The following is a 17,710-nucleotide window of genomic DNA, read 5'->3' as shown; positions in this document are numbered from 1 at the left end:
GTTGCTTCCCAAGCCCATGGGAAGTTCACAGATGGCACCTGCATCCCCATGTTTTTCTTCAGTCCCGTGGGGAACACACCTGTTCTTGCCCCCTCTTGCATGGAGAAGGGCCTGTATGAGACCTTCAACTTTGTTTACTTTATTGTGTCCATGCAAGGGTATAAACGGGTCTCTAGCTGCTCTGGTAAGATCTATGAAGTCTCCCTATACTCATACTTCAGGATCATTGAAGACTACTTGCCTTCTGAAGCATGCAACCACCCACAAAAAAAATCGTGGGGAAGACCCTTTTAGCCACTGAAAGGCCAGTTAGGAGGACACCACACTCATAGATGACTGGTGCCTCCAGAGTCTGGGGGGGGGGGCAGTAGATCACTGACTGGGGCAGGGAGGGTCCCTTCAGCAGCCAATTGCTGAGCCTGCAGTGCAACTGGAAGTGCACTTCCAATTTTGTAGGTGGCGCTTCCAGGGGGTGCACGGCCAAACTCAGGGGACACACGTGCACCCCCTACGATGCATCGCCAGTGACCATACTGATAACGGCTCTGACCAAATATAGGTTTGAGGTATTTCCTATGGGAAAGTCTGAGTGTGAGGAGGAACTATAGGTATCTTGAAAGTTGAGAGATGTGAACATTAATGAACGTTGTAGATGATCACTTCTTAAAATATAGATCGGGTATCTTCTGGTTCTCAGATGGCAAAACTCCTTGCTAAAAGGAGTACTTCTCAGGGCAAGGGGAGGGACTTCTGGCAGCAAGTCAGCGGTTATGGGGTGGGACTTCTGGTCACAAGATGGTGACCAGGGGGCAGGGCACCTGTCAAGGGGCATGGCTACCCATGCGGCCCTTGACAGCTTGCCAAAACTCAGTAAGCAGCCCTCCACCCAAAATAATTGCCTGCCCCCGAGTTAGAGCATAAAAGCTGGCGCACATCCCCAGGCAGCAGCTCCCCCTTTTGAAACCACTTCAGGTGAATCCTTGTCCAGGGTCTCTCTTTGTAGAAAATGTTTTTCTAATAAAACAATTAGTGTTCAGTTGCAACATCCCTGGTTCCTTGCATTTAGTGCCCACAGCAAGCTTTCCCTTCACTGACCTCATCTCCTTCAGGCTGCAGACAGTTCATAGCAGGGCAGATCGCATCTTCATCCTCAGAGTCTTCCTGTTCTGAGAATGATGTATCTGAGGGAAGCAAGTGGCTTTCACTGGAGCGCTGCACCTCAATGAGCCGCTCTCTCTCTCTCTCCCTCTCCAATTTGTTGTTACTGAGATCCTTCGAGTAATTCAGTTTCAGTTTCTTCTTTTTGGGGGTTTTCATTTTTTTTATCCTTGCTCTCTTTCCATCGCAGAAACCCTCTCTTTCAAAGCGCCTCTTTAACTTTCTCTCCACATAACCAACTCCATCTCTCCTGCCCCGGCAGTACTCATTCTATTAGAAAAGATATTGAAGCAAAACTGTAAGTACTGAATTCAAACACTAATTTATTTTGCAGGCTCCCTGCTCCTTTTCAGTATATCGTCCATTACTTTCAACACTGAAAAGACAAGCCCTCTGCGAGCTATTTTTTTCACAATGAGCTATTCTTACAAGTTTCACAGTGATTCAGGGCAAATGTTAAATGACTAAAGTTCATGAAAGACAGAGATTCTTGCCCTACATCCTCCAAAGTAATATAGGTCCAGTTTTCTAGGAAAAGCTTCCACTAGACTTGCTAGTAACTGCTTCCCATTCAAAACACAATGGCCATATTTAAGTCATATGAATGACCATGAAATGCAGTTTCAGGATGTAGAAATAAATCACAAAAACGTATCCAGAGAGAATTCTCCAGCAAGCTGTACCAGTTCAACAACTTGTCAAACTTTTCAGAAAACAAGATGATTTTCATAGGCCCCTGGTAGATATTACTTTAGTTATGTGACTGGTATCTGATTAATTCTATCCCAAATCCCAACAATTATGCATCTTGCCACACCAGCTTTCAACTTGCTGGTGCATGAGAAGCCAACTAGCTGGTCAGCTCTCTGTGTGACAGCACCAAAAGCCACCATAAAGCCCGGTGCCAAACTTGCCAGGTGTTGAAATTAAGGCACAATACAAAACAGCCACAAAGGCACTCCACATTATATGCTGAACATCCTTGTGGCTGGGTTTGCCATTTTATTGGTGTAATAGATTGACTGAACATGTGATATGTTACAATTTATCATGCAATAAATGTCACATCTGCCAGGGCCCACAGAAGCTTCATACCTATCATTATTGTAAAGCTTATGATTCCAGTCAGAATCTCTCTGCTTTGAAAGCATCCCAGTCCCATCTCTGTTGTCAAATACCTGCCTTTTCATTCAATGGTCCTACTGGTGACTTCTGTTCTGCTTGCAGAACAGGGCTCTGTTTTGTGAATAGGATCTGGTACAGCTCCTGTATTTCAGGTAAGGAAACCTGTAGCAGCTGGGCTTCCATCATCAACTCATCCAGTTCTGCACTAATGACTATAATGATAAAACAAAGATTTTAATTCTCCGATATTAGCATTTGTGACAATTAGTGCTTTAGAAAATTATTTCACTGTAGTAAATAAGTCAATACAAAGAATTACTTGGGGACGATTTTTTTAGATTGAACTTTAAGTCAGCTCAGAGTCTTCACTATTCTGGTTATGAAAATATAGCTAAAGGAAAGGTGAAAGCCTATAGTATAATTAATGGGCAGCAGTGTAGCACAGTAGGATCATCTTTAAATGCCCCAACCAAATTCTTCCAGGTTATCATTTTGAAAAAGATAATATCTGTAAACCCTGGATAAGACTACAGTGAAGGACTAAGATGGGGATGGGAGAAGGAAGACAAAAAATAAATATCAGTCATTTCATATTGGTAAATTTCTAGTATAAATGAAAGGTTAAAAGCCAAATTATGCATTATTCAGATACTGTTAAGGGTTAATAGTCTTTTGCATTGAGCTTAAAAAACAAAGTGTACTGGACTTGTGATAAAGAAGCTCTCTGCTGCTGAGTCTATTTAATTTTATACTACAACATTGTCAAAAGATTGTTCTACGCTGAAGTCAAGAAACAAGCCTATAATTGGTTAGTACATTGAAATGGAACTCAACTATATCAAGAAATAAAACCTAAAACCAAAACTGGATCTTGGTATCTCACACAGAAGTAGATGTCTGCAGTAAAGACAGGGGGAAGAAAAGCAAGGATGACTTTGGAAAGATTTCACTTATTCCTATCCTATATTGATCTAATCCATTCTAGATAATCTGCTGAGAAGCTTAATGGCAGGGAACCTAAAAGCTACAGGACTCAAAAATCAAGGGATGGAGAACAAGGCGTAGCCCCAAGTTTTACACAGCATTTTTTTTTCTAGGCATGTATAGTAAATTTAAAGTAAAGCATACAAACCATGAAGGGGGATGCAGTTTTGTCCTGTAGAAAAAGGAGAATGTAAATATATGGTTCTGCTATCCCAGTCATGAGGCAGAGAGAAAGACATAGCACCAATTGTCTGAGATACCTAATGGAAGGAAAACATAAACACACACTCATTCCTACCAAATATTTAAACTGTAAATCACAATGCAACAAAACAAATGTGTTTCTATTTCAACAAGTATTTTAAAAGCTTTCCGTATGGCAACTCATTCGTTCTAGCAAATTCATTTTAATTTTTCAGCTTAAACCTGGAAAACCAGTGAAAGCAACATTGTGATGAAGTAAAAAGCTGTAAATTACAGTTTCCAGAGACCAAACAATAGCACCACTACAATGACCTAGCAACTTCTCCCGTTTTATAATGATCAATAATAAACCATAGCAGACACATACACCGGAGCCAAGTGATGGTCAATGGCAGTAAGTGACTGACTTCTATATAATATTTTTAACTAGAAAAGTTGGATTATGATAGCTTTTAATGTTAATTTCCTCTATTTTAAACAGATGATTTACCTGGTGAGGCAATGAGCTGATAGCTAGGAGATCTTGAAGTGCATATAGCTATATCAGGGCTGCCCACCTTTGATGTGGCTGAGGTCTGCACAATGTTGGCATGCAGTCCTTGGACCACACACTACGTGGACTCCCAAACCATACGCAGTGGTATGTGCCCTTCCCCCACCCACCCCCACTCCTTACCATGTGGTAGTGGGAGGTAAGAGACGGCTGTAGGGGCCTGCAGGCCACAGGTTTGACAGCCCTGAGCTAGATGAATATATATACACTATGAAATGAGTATGGACCCTGATCTTAATTTCTTTAGGATTATTTTTCAGACAGATTGTTTTAAAACTCTGTTAAAACTTCTACGTTCTTTAGACTCCAGGCAAATACTTTGAGACCTTTAAACATGGTTACTGTGAGTTATAAAGCCTAACTATGGGAGGGAGGGAGGGTGGGAACAGGCCCTCCCTCTAGGCAACGCAAAAAAGCAAGCCAGAAAAAAGTGTAAGCACAGTTTGCCTCCACTGCAGATCACTTTGAAACAGGAAATTTAAACAGAGAAGCATTTTCTATGATAACTGTCGTGTCAGAGCATATTTCTGACATTCCCCTCTGCACTGGGCTTTGTAAGATGGGTCTGATTCAAGCTAAAAGGATCGCAATGTTTCTCTTGCCTTCAACTCTAAAAATACATTACCATTAATGTACTTAAATCTCTCTGGATACGCTATATTGGAATGACACAAATGAATGTGCATTCAAGGCCTCTGAAAAAACAAATCTTACATCTACAAAAGTGAATCTTGGCTAAATGCTTTTACTCTGCTTTGTAAAAGTGATCATCATTTTCCAAGCTCAGGAAATAGGGTTATAAAATCTATTAACAAGGCAATATATTCCACCCAAAGCACCCAATGTAGGTCGATTCATACAGTGCTTTTAAACAGAGAACTTTTGGAGGTTTCATTATAAAGGATGAAGACAATGGGCAGTTAACACACCACAGTGAGAACTTCAAGAACAATACTTCCCAGGAGCAAATGTAAACAGACAGAACAGGAAGGAAGATTTTTCTACTTTGTTACCAGTTGCTTGCAGGTAAGGTTTTACTTAAAGAAATCTTTAAATTCTTTACTTAGGACAGACTCAAGAACAGAATCATGGGTCTCCCTAGAAACAAATACTAAGTGAAACAATCTTTCAGTTCCCCTCCAGTTCTACACAGCAGTGCCAACAGGAGGCAGAATACAGCAGAAGGGAAGCCCACCAGATATAACAATAAGAAAGATAAGAGTATTCTCAGAGTTATAGCAGGGAAGGAATGCAGCATTCCAAGTTGCTGCTGGAGAATATAAAGAATACATGCACAATAAATACATGACGAGCCAAAAGTATTTCCTCAAAGCTGCGGAAAAACTAAGACTTAAGAGTGAGCCTGCACCACTAGAATGTGTGTGCAGACGCTGGATGAGTTTATGGTCAAGATGTCTCAAATAGAACCCACAAAATGCAAAAAGGTTTGCAAACTGCTCTTTAAGTGCATACTCCACCTCCAAGCAGGGAAGCTGCAAGTAGCTCAGTCTTACCTTGTTTGTCTCTGGCAGCTGGCCTGCTGTGGTTTGCCATCTGCTGTACAATAGTCCTGAGCCAACTTTGTCTTGTATGTGTTTTAGATTCCCTGAATATAGCATTTGTTGCGCTCTATGCTGCCAGTTCACAGTTCTCTCTATCATATACCGTAAAGCATCTCCTTCAGGAAGCCTCACTCTGATACGCTGCAGGGAGGCCAGCAAAGGTAGGATTTTTTCTAACGGTGGCTTTTCTGATCTATGGCAGTGAGGACAGAGCCACACATGAGGTCCCTGCAAAATGCTGGGTGCTGAAACACAGCTGGTGTGAAAGAACCCTCTACAGAGTTCACACTGTATCATGGGGGCAACTGGCTCTTTCTGGCACAGGCAAACTTTCATCTCTCCATCCTCTTCAGTAGCTAGCACTTTCCCTTCATTTGTTGCTCTCAGACAACGAAGTGCTTCCATCTCCTTCAGACGGGCTTCAGCAAGTGTGGCCATCTAAAAGAGAGTTAAAAAAATAATTATTATTTAATTCCCAGCTGACCACAAACAGAATCCGCTCTAAATTAAGGTTGTTCACTGGACTTCTGAGTGAATTCTGCACATCAGCGTTCTTAAAAGATGCATCAGCGTGCATATTAAACCTTGTGATAATACTGTCTATTGAAACACCCCATCCCTCCCCTCATGACTTCAAACTTTTAAGGGTTGGCATAATGCTCTGTGTCAGTTCCACCTGTAGCCTCTTCAGCTTCACAGCTGTAAAGCTGCACACTCTGCAAAATAATCATATCCCTTCCTACTCAGGCCAATTCCCATTTTACACATATAAAAATATATTATCTTCACTTCCTCAAAAGCCCATTTAAACTTTGAAACCAAAGGTTCAGACACTAAAGAGCAGATGTAGTTGACAGATGCTTCTCAAGGGGCAAGCCTCAATTTAATGTTCTTTTTTGACTAAACTGTTTGGATATGCAATGTGTGAGCATATTCGGATTCATGCATTTACAGCAGAGTTTTCAAGCAGTGAAGTCTGTGGGGCCCCTCTGAAAACATCCTCTATTTTTACAGACCTTTCTGCAAGTACTATAAATATCAGTTCTATCCATTATGAATTTGGTGGTTTGGTACTGTATCCTGGTTAAAGCATTTACATGACCTGGAGCGGATTCACAGGATTAATCTAAACTGGTTCCACTCCTTCCTAGCAGGGAGGTCATGATGATGGGCTGTAAACACTCATTGTTCCCTTGGGATTTCTCCTGCGAGTTGCCCCAAAGGCTCCAGCTTGTCACACCGGCTGTTCAATGCGTATGAGGCCACTGGGAAAGATCATGCAGAGAACTGGAGTGTAGTGCCCTCTATTTACTGATGACACCCCACTCTCTCTCTCATCTGATCTGGGCCCTCCAGTCTCAGTGCTTTCCCAGTGCCTAGTTGCAGTTGGGGATTGGATGTGGGTGAGCCAGTTGAAGCCGAATCCAGACCAAAAAAGGAGGTGATGGCGGTGGGCATATTGCTTGATCTGGGCAGTACTGGGACACCTACAAATCACCTCTGTTGTCACTCAGGTTCACAGCCTTGAGGTGTTTCTGGATCCTCTACTGCACCTGGATCTTTAGATGGTGGCCATGACTAGGAGCACCTTTCACCAGCTCCATGTGGTAGGAAGGCTGCAACCCTGTTTTTAAGATTCCAGTTTGGCTACCACTATCCATGCCTTCATAACCTCGAGGCTGAACTAGTGCAATGCACTTTACATGTGGGTGAGTATCCAGAAGCTGCAGCTGGTGCAGAATGCAGTAGCTTGCACTCAGACAGAAGTGGGTCACCAGGAGCTCACAACTCCAGTCCTCCAGGGTTTACAGTAGCTTCCAGTAGTCTTTTCCTTGTGTACATAGTGCTGGATTTGACCTATAAGGCTTGAAACAGTCTGACCCTACATATGTAAGGAACCGCCTTTTCCCTTATGCCTTATCACAATTCTTAAGGTCAGCCAAGAGCAACCTCCTGCAAATACCTTTAGCATAAAGTTCACTTGGCACAAATGTGTGGAAGGTCACTCTTGGCAGTCGCTCCCAACTCTGCAATTCCCTCTCCTTTGAAGCCCACCAGAGCCCAAGCCTGGGCATCTTCCAAAACTGCTGTAAGACTTTCCTGTTTGGGCAGGTTTTTAGTAAGCAAGGCTAGAACAGAACTTGTGTAGGGGGCTTTTATTTTATTTTGATACACTACTTGCTTGTATACGCTATATTGTTCTCTTGCCCTGTTCTCCTGTTTTATACGTTTCTTTGTTCTCCTGTAAACTGCCCAAGCCTTTGCTGCAAAGGGCATCATGACATCAACCGACCCACCCACCTAACCCACCTACAAACGAAAAGCCAGATTTACTGCTGTACTCCAGCTGCTCTGCAGTGAGAGCCAAACAATTTTTTACAACAGACAGAAAGGTACCTTGGGGCTCTAACAAACAGTGCACTGTTAGAATTAGTAACTTGATAAAGATATGCCTTCTACGTGTCTCTTAGAAAGACAGAGCTTAATGGTACAGAAAGTTTTAAATTATACAGAATGATTAGGTTACAGAGCTGGCTTTGACTTCTTCCACTTTGCTCTGGATAAGAGAAACAGGCAAGATGTTGGGGAGATAAGATTTGTTGCATATTTGTCTAATCTAGTTATTCTGAGAAGTCTTGATGCTTGCAGGTGCTTAATCACAGAGATCTAGATAGCAGTGCAAATACCAATGCTGGGAATTACCACCGTCTTGCTATGGTTCTTGACTGTAAAAAGAATCCAAACCACCATGAAGAAATTAGTATAACTTGGACTTCAGGTCTCTCTTTGTGCCAGAATGAAACCTGACCTGACAAACAAACATATTCCTGGTTGAGTCCTGTGTAAACACCCAAGCAGAATCCCTGTTGAACTACATTTCTTTGTCAGTGCCTGAGCTGTCAAGGTAACCTGGAACAAAATGCGAAAGTTTTTTGGATGCTACAATCAGTCTCCAAAACCATGCTTTCTCTTTTCATCTTTCTGTTCCATCATACCCTTACTGTGATCTGCTTTAGAAAATACCAGATTCTTCTCTGCCTAGAACAGTAGGCCAGATTCAGCCCACAGAGTCATGTTATCTGGCCTGCAGGTCTCCACACAAGTCTGGAAATTTGGCAGTGCAGGAATGGTGCCTGTGTTAATTGCTGCTCCCCCGCTGCCAAATTTCCAGACCTACAGGGAGGCCCATATGACTGGATCCAACATAGGAGACTGGACTGACCGCCCCCATGCTGACCTCATGCAGGATCTGGCTTATCTGGCTTGCAGGATCAAAAGGTTAGGCACCACCAGCTTAGATTGTATGGCTGCTTCTCAGAAAAGCTCCCAGCTTGTGGCTTTGTTTACTAAGGTGACGTGTTTTGGATGCAATTTCTCATTTACTCTGCTAGTATTCAAGGATGCGTGAGAAATGAAGACCTCATGTGTTTCTGCTTTGGGTACCAGCTGTTTAAAATAGGGAGTCCAAGTTGTGAAAGCTGAAGAGAGTGACCCCTCCCCCACTTTCTGTATTAAACAAAGTCTTGAACTAGTTCCTTTAACTGCACTGAAATTCCTAAATTTTCACCCCACAAACTAATTCCCCTTCAGCAGTTAAGACAAAGCTCCTCAAAGATATCTGCAACTCTGGAGAACTTCTCCAAATATGTGAACAGACCCAAGTGGGAATCCTTCCTGCTTAAATTTTCCACAGTAAAACAAGGTGTCAAAGCTCTACTATCTCATTTTAATTTAGAGCTCCATGCTCTGGAAGAGGGGAAGCCAGTTGGCTAGGGGAAGGCAATGCAGAGATCTTTTTCACAAGTTTCTGAAGGGTAGCCTCAAAAACATAGCTCCATTTGGACTTAGTGAAGAGTGCAGAACTGCTCTGCAGTCTGAGTTTGTGCTCAGCTAGGGATGAAAGGGAGGGTGGACAGAAGAAGTGCTATAAATAAACTGTAGTAGTGGATGGGAGCCTGGCAGTTGCCAAGCTGAAGAGAGAAAAGAACTAGAAGCTGAAATAAGATTGCTATTGCACAACAAATGAAAAGAATGAAACGAATTGGTCAGAAACACAGAAGGCAGCTTCTCTTTGGAGACCAAACTTTTGAGGCTCCAAAGAAAGGGGCAAGACTTAGTTCTGGAGCTGATAGCAACAGCACAGGATCCCTCAGAAATCTATAACTCATTCAATGAGAAACTGGGCAGCAGAAAGCGGGCTTGATAACTGCAGGTGGTGAGAGAGACAAATAGTCATATATATTAAAAAAAAAAATAAAAAATGTATACATCAAATCCGGGAATAAATCTTAAATTGAATTTATATCGACAGGCCTATTGATAAGTTTTGTTACGTACCGCAGAGGCAGTATCCCTACTCTCAGATAAAGCTCTTTCTAGGTCACTCAGACTCTCCAGTTTGGTGCCCTTCTTCTTTCCACTTGGTACTGGCTCCTTTAATTTCTTCTGTTTTTTTTTAAACCCAGATATTCCAATATCACACCTGGGACATAACACCTAATAGATAAAAGAAAACAAAAAAGCACAACTATCTTCAACATTAATCCCGGCTTGACATAGCTATACACATAGATACTATTTAGAACAGACACACACATAAAGCTTTGCCCAACAAGCAGTTAAGCTGGAACATAAAAAGGAGCTAGAGAACTGCATGAAATGGAATGTTATGCAACCACCTTCGACACGGTGCGATGGATCCACTCTTCTATGGGATTAACACCCACTGCTGCAATGTGCTTCTGCCTGCACATCAACTCTGAGGACACGTGTGATTTAGATATCTTACCTCTAGAAGAGAATAAGGGGAGTTCTCCGTCAGAAACGTATTGCTGGCGCATTCCTTCCACACTTGAACCTCTGCCACTAAGGACTCCAGCCTTGGCAAGTAGTCCAGATGTACTGGGATAGAGCGACCTCTTGTCAAAAGCTCCACAAGCGTGTCAAGTACTGGCACACGCCCTCCACCCTAACAATATAAAAAACAGTAAGAATTACTTGTTGCAAGTAGGACAAAAGACAAAAAGCTCTTTGAGCTAAGCTGGAAAAAGGTTTTGTAAAACAATCTATCGTTAAAGTACTTCTTTTGTCTGGTAAAGCATTAGAAGATTATTAGTTATTTTTTCCAATTTTTGATCCAAGTTATTGGACAACTAGATCTTGTAAAATGCCCCTAACATTAAGTACACCAACTGCTCACAAAAAGGGAGGAATTGGTTGAGAATGTGAAGGTGGAAGGTAACTTGGATGACACTAACCATGAAATGATAGAGCTCAAGATCCTGAGAGGAGGAAGGAAGGAAAGCAGAAGAATAAGGACACTGAACTTCAGAAAAGCAGATTAAACGAAATGGGAGAACTGGTGGCCATGATCTCCTGGGAAGCAAGTCTGAACAGAAAAGGAGTCCAGGAGAGCTGGCTGAACTTTAAATGAGGCCTGTTTAAAGGGCGCAGGAGCAAGCTGTTCCAATGCAACAGAGGAATGGGAAGTGCAACAAGAGACTAGCCTGGCTAGACAGCAATTTCTTCAAAGAAAAGTAGTTCAATTGACAAAAATATCTTTTATATCCAGCCACACTGTTTTATATTCTCTTCAAGTGTCCAATAAGAAAATGAGAGTTTGACTGTTTCAGAGCATCTATAAATCCTTTGGAGGCAATTAACAGAAATCCTAACAGATGTATAGCTTCAAGGGAAAATGTCAGGTACAGCAAAATGTTAAAGAACATGAAAAATAGGCAATACTCCAAAAACTTAAATAAAATGGATTTCTATTTCCCCTGACATTTCATCTGACATGGATGGCTGTTCATAATTATTACAAGGTATTTGGTCTATTTAATGGTAGCAAACATTAGAACTTTGAACCTGTCACCTGGACACTATACATACTTATCAAATACAATTAACATGACCGGGTCATAAACAAAACCTTTCATGCTACAGAATAATACACTGTAATAGCTAGTCACCAGTCTCTGAAAATACCATTCCCTAAAGACAGGATAGCAGCTGTACTACGACTGAAATAAAAAGACAGTCTTAGCAATAAGGCTTTTACCAGCAAAGCACGTGCAGCTTGGAACATGGAGGGCCAGACCATAATTCCCCTTTAAGATGTTTAAATCTTTTCTGTGGCTAGCCCCAAAACAAAGTTGGCTCACCTGAGAGATACAATCCTCATTTACCCAAAAACGTATCTTTCTTCTATCTTATCCATCTCCTAAGGGAAAACCAGTCACAGAGAGAGAAGGGCAGCCTTACCTATGTTTTAGCCCAACTGTCCAATAGTTATGGCACTTCTCAGGAAGTGGGAGATATCTGGGCCCTCCTCAACCAGAGGTAGTTCGAACCCATTATCTCCAAACCAGGGTTCCTTCCCTCCGGAGAAGTGGCCTCCTCACTGGGCCATAGTCACGGTACCTCTTTTGGTTTCCACTCCTTCTGGTCCCATAATTCTTGATTGTGCAGAAAGCAGATGCTTAAGCAGATGCTCTCACCCTGCTTAAGTTCAGTTTTGTGGTCAGGGTGCTTTTCTTGGAAGTAGGAAATGTGGGTTCAGGTCGATGAGAATCTAGAACCTGGGTCTCCCACTTCTTGGGTATACCCAAGCTCCTAGACTATGGGGCTTAAAGATGGGAGTGCCCTACTTCATCCATGTGGACATTTCCCATTGAGTATCCTTTAGAAAGAGAATTCCTGATTTCATACAAAGAAGGTCCACATGACCCAAGGTCTTTTTCAACCCTCTGATTCTGAGAATGGGCTGAGAATGGGCTGTAAGCATGTAAAGGTTTGCAACTGAAAGACTAGGAGAAAGCTAACCTTCAATGATCTTTAAGGGAAGTCTAATAATTTGATGCTTTTCTTGTTGCTAGATAATGGTACAAAAACATAATAACTGCACTATATTTTAACACTGTTAACTGGCAATTGGAGAGCTTCACCTTGAGTAGAGGTTTGCACAATGGTAAATGTGTTGCATTTTTTATGCATCAATACTTCCCTTAGCGAGTTAACTCCAGACCAAGGTAATATAAATAAGGTCCACTACTGTTTGAGACAGAGCAATCGCTATAATTTAATTGCACAACTATTTTAAGGCAACAGCCATTACAAATCCAAGATATTTAATTTGGCATGACAATAAGGCAGGTACATTTAATGTGAAAAAAAAATATATAGTAATACACCAGTATTGAGGGATATCCCCAAATGAACAGACGACAGATTAATTTCACCTACCTGCAAGGCCTCCACTTCTTGTAGCCAATCTTTGGCCTTCTGCACAACATCCTTCAACACAATTCCATTTGGGAGATAAGCGGGAATCTCCTCTATCTCCTTTACTGCAGCTACAAGACTGCTTAGTGACTGCCGCGGTCTATGAAAAAAAACCACACATCCTATTCAGAATGTGACAATCTAGTTCAGCTTTAGTTCTGATATTCAAAGCATGGTGGGAGGGAAATTTAAGTACAAAACGGTCAGGCAGCCAACCGCTTACTCTGTTTGTCCCTTTGGGGGGGGGGGTGGCAGGAGGGAGGAAGAGCAGAGCACCGTGGAAAGTAGAGATATGGCCAGATTTTTGTTCCAGTACAACAAAATAGTTGCTTTTTGAATCAGCAATTTTGGGGAAAGATCAGTCATTTTTTCTTCTCTGGACAAGTCCATATATCCTGCAAACACATGTAATGTCTAAAGGAGGCCTAAGAGATCTAGTTCACTAGATACGCTGGCATACAGGAGAAAAGAAAGTAATAGCCCGCTGCAACTCCAATACGAAAATACTCACTGGAAACAAATGCACTCAGAAGGTTATTGTTTAGCTGCTTCTACTGATTTTGCTTTTTAAACCCCCATATTTTTGCAGTGAAAAATCACAGCCTTAATTATGACTTCTTAAGCATCCATCCAGCAGTAAGTTTTTAATAGCTGAACATTTTTCCTTTAATGGCCACACTGACCTGAGCAAATCACCTCTGCATCTTCAGGCCTGTCTACACAGGAAAGTTTCACCACTTCTACTAATACAACTATAGTTATACCACTATATCTACCAATCTGAATGTACTTACTCTCTTATGAGTGGCTAGGCCATCCCAAGTGATAAGGTTAAACCATGAAAGACACTCTTACATTGTAGTATAAAAGTGTTTACATGGGCAAGTGATCCTGGTACAAATAATACACTGGTTTCAATTCATACCTTGCTTATACTGGTCTAAATTATTGATGTAATAATCCTTATGAAACAGATATGAAGTTTCAACTTACTACTCTTCCTCATGCTCTATGTAAACCAAACATATGCGCATGAAATATCTGTCCATTTCATAACCTACTATGAAGATGCTCAACCTGTGATACAAGCAGCCTCTGTGTGCGGCATACAGCAGATGGAGGAAGCGACACGCAGAACAATGGCAAACTGGGCAGGGAGCAGAAGCAGAGACGCAAACTGAGCAGGACTAAAGGACTGAAGTGACACTTGGGGAGGGTTTCATAGAATCAATGAGTCGGAAGGGACCTAGACAGATCATCTAGTCCAACCCCCTGCCACGAGCAGGAAGAAGCACTGGGAGTGGCAGGGGTCATAAAACCTTAGCCAGGTGCCTATCCAGTCTCCTCTTGAAGATAGCGTTGATTTGTGGCCCACATGCCCCCACTAATCTAATGCATGCAATTCTGTGCATTATCTGACTCAAGCTGAACAATAATACTTCTTTGCTATTCATACATTCAGAAATGAGGATGACTACATAAACAAGGTCAAGACTGAGATTAGCTTGTTTTTTCTGTTACAGCATGCAGGACACAACACTAAGAAGATTTAGCTTCTACCTGGCCTTTATCAAATTTCTGGCTTTGTCATCCCAGTGTTCAGATATAGTAAGGAGTTCTTGCAGCTTAGCCATTGCCTTCTCAACTGCTGGATAAGGAGCCAAACCAACACCCGAATCTATGAGGCGTCTCATATCGTCAAGAGTAAGGGAGCTTTGGTCTGCGCAAGCCTGTTGTACATCTTCTAGCCAGCGTGCCTGCTCCAGGCGTATCCGCAGTTCAGGTAGTTGTGGAAGATCAACATCAAACTCAAAACTGACATCTAGGAGCTTCTGTAGTTCTGCTGCATTGGGTATTTCTTCAGAAAGTAGTTTCTGGCTATGCTGTTGGAAAGCTTCCACACGATCAAGAAGATCCTGAAATACACAACAGCAGCAATTAATAAAGAAAGCCAGTGCAATGGTAAAAAGCTCCTCTTCTAAGAAGAGAATAACCTTGGTTGTTCCTTTAGTTGGAAAAAAAACAAACAACAAAACAAAATACACCACTCCACCTATGGGGCTTGAAGATGAATCTGATTCAACCTTGTTTAGGTCCCTAAAAACTTGCTGCACAAGGTGGGTGGGCCTTATCCACTTATGATCAAAGGGGTAAGATGGAAGTGAATTAATAAACTAGATGTAAAACAGATAGGCAGAACAGGATTAGACTTAACACATTAAAGAAAGAAGAGGATGTAGCCTTTGGAATCCACAAGACAAGCTTGCTTATTAAAGACGCATCTAAATGCATCTTAAAATACATCTTTCCAACTCCTTTAGATTTAAAATAATTTAAATCACACAGTATTGACAAGGAATGCAATATCAGGCCTCCCATTTGAAAAAGTATTGAAGTTTAAGTGTTTTCCTTTAAAAAGTTGTAGAATTTGAGCTCAAAAGGTGACTACAAAATCCTCTATGGATCTCTTTTATCACAGGCCATTAAATTTCACCCAATTACTACCCCCTCCCAACTGTAATGTGAATCCAATAACTTGTGTTGAGCAAAGAATCTTGTCTGTCTCTTCAGGAAAGGCATTCGATCTTGATGCGAGAAGAGAGATGGAATCCAACACTTCTTCCCACGACAGCTTTTCCAAATGGTAAAAAAAGCCTTATTTCCAGTTTCCACTTGGCAGGATTCATCTTCCAGCCATTAGTTTTCACTAACAGGCTGTTAGTACTCTTTTCTCCAAATGAAAGTATTTATATAATGTAATCATATAATCTCTCTGCATTCTTTTGGCTTGAGCTCTTTAATTCTCTTGCTGTAAGGCGGGGGTTAGCATACCCTAACCTGAAGGCTTCCTGCCCTTGATCACAGCTGATAGACAGTGAACACCAAATCTAAACAAGGAAACAGGGCTAACCCACAGAGATTTAAAGATCTATGTAGCCACAGCCAAGAACTTTAGCAAAGAGAAGTAGGGTATCTGCACAGGAGTTTCCAGGCGTTTGTCCTTTAAAGGAGTGGGGGGACAACCTTTTTGATAGGTGTGCCACTAATGACCCCAAATCCTTCCTGAGTGACATCCCATTCCCTTTCCTGGTCTGATCTACTGTTCTGTTTTCTGATCCTCACCTTGTGCTCCCTGAATAATCTGTTCCTTGGCTTTCTGCTCCCTGTCTTATCTGCCACTATGCTGCTGGCCCCCTACCCAATCTGCTATATGCCACACACAGAGACTGCCCATGTCACTAGCGGCATCTGCGCCACAGGCTGGCCATCCCCCCCTGCTTTTTTTTTTTTTTTTAAAGAAAAAAGTAGCAACAGAGAAGGCAGCAATAATGACTGCAGCACTGGACATGACCAGAAGAGGAAGAGGAAACAGTGAAGATTTTTGGATAAAGAAGCTACAGACAATACACTACCTTTAAGTGCATACCTGAGAGAAGCTAATTATGCAAGTGTTGGAAAAGAAAAAGTCAAAAACTAAAGATGTAGCTAGACACTATATAACATTTGCAATGCATGCACCTAATAGGACACTTACATTAATGCTAATTCTTACATACATAAGTGACTTAGTACATGTAGCTCTCTATCAGGTGTCTCCATTCCCTACCAGCCTTCTCTTGTCCTTCCATCTCAATGGTACAAACACTGGCCAAAGTTCCTATAATCAGTTCTGCCTATCGGTCTTTTTGCAGCATAGAATATACCCATATTTTAAACAGCCAAATCTAGGCACCTGGATAAATCAGGAAGGGAACAGAAAGTCACCCTCATTTCCTCGTACAATAATACTAGGATTCCCTTGATTCTATTACACCCTAGCCTAAAACACTGCAAGATTGAGTTAGACTTTTTTTTACAGCTGCATAGAACTGGAAGCTCATTATCATTTTCTGTGAATTAACCAATAAGCCAAAATCCCCCTCTTCCAAAAAAGGGAAAAAATGTTGTGGGGAAGGGATTCATTTCTAAGTGGAGGAAACAACCATCTCAAAAAGGATACTAAGACTAAGCAAAGAATCAACAAGGAGTAGAAAACTGTGTGTCCTGATAAAGAAAGCTATAGTCAGAAAGTGCAAGAATAAAAAAAAAGTGGCAAAAGTTAAGCTGAGGGTATGATAAAACAAATTACAGGGAGTCAGAAGAGACTTTACCCTGCATCAGCTGCTCTAGAGAAGGGGTTTGTGTATGCATGCTTCTTACACCACAATAAATGGAAGCTAATAATGGATGCATCAGAATGGATACTGGGACATGCTGGAGAGGGAGAGGCCTGCGTACCTGTCCCTAGGAGATAAACCTTTAGTTTTGATTTTAGCATGCGCTTTGAAGAAGGTCTGTATACCAACCAGCACCTTATAGCGGGCTTAAGTAAATGTCTGTTGTTGAAGGGAATTGCTGTATTTATCGGATGGATAAATCTTGAATCCTGGAGATTTGATTTTGATTATTTCACATGCACACACAGTACAGTTATAGCCCTTGTATAGAAGATGGAAGGAACAAAAAAACCCATTGATGTCTTACTCCAAAAGGGGAACAAAACATTTAAATAACTGTTTAGATAACTATTAAGTAGTGAAACGCCCCCCCCGAAAACAACCCAATTATTATATCTATTTTTGAAGAGATGTGGACATAAGTGGGTCTAGTCTCAAAGCCGTAAGTGGTAAGAAGGTTCTCAGAGGTTGGTTAAGGTAACCATTTTCCTAATAACTTTATCAACAATAGTTATGAGAGCCCCAGGTCATAGATAAAACTCCAAATACTGGTATTCCAAAAACAAAAAACAAATTAATTCATGCACTGAATTTGATATACAATGCTAGAATTTATGTGGAGA

General features: G+C 41.5%; 1 protein-coding gene across 4 annotated transcripts in view; it reads right to left on the bottom strand.

The window, feature by feature from the left end:
- KDM5B (lysine demethylase 5B) overlaps window positions 1-17,710 on the bottom strand; it is an 84,425-nt gene that overhangs the window by 14,613 nt on the left and 52,102 nt on the right. For all 4 annotated transcript variants that reach the window (XM_090025226.1, XM_090025228.1, XM_090025227.1 and 1 more), the window contains 8 exons: window positions 14,431-14,786; window positions 12,832-12,970; window positions 10,376-10,555; window positions 9,925-10,083; window positions 5,539-6,024; window positions 3,416-3,527; window positions 2,341-2,495; window positions 1,096-1,428 (listed from right to left, as the gene is read on the bottom strand). In XM_090025226.1, coding sequence (XP_089881352.1) covers window positions 1,096-1,428; window positions 2,341-2,495; window positions 3,416-3,527; window positions 5,539-6,024; window positions 9,925-10,083; window positions 10,376-10,555; window positions 12,832-12,970; window positions 14,431-14,786 — 1,920 coding nt within the window. The remainder of the gene's footprint in view (window positions 1-1,095; window positions 1,429-2,340; window positions 2,496-3,415; window positions 3,528-5,538; window positions 6,025-9,924; window positions 10,084-10,375; window positions 10,556-12,831; window positions 12,971-14,430; window positions 14,787-17,710) is intronic.

This window comes from Crocodylus siamensis, chromosome 13 (assembly GCF_052110815.1).
Source record: "Crocodylus siamensis isolate JL-2025a chromosome 13, ASM5211081v1, whole genome shotgun sequence".
NCBI lineage: Eukaryota > Metazoa > Chordata > Crocodylia > Crocodylidae > Crocodylus > Crocodylus siamensis.
Note: the sequence above shows the minus strand (reverse complement) of the source record. Positions and strands in the feature narration are given on the sequence as shown.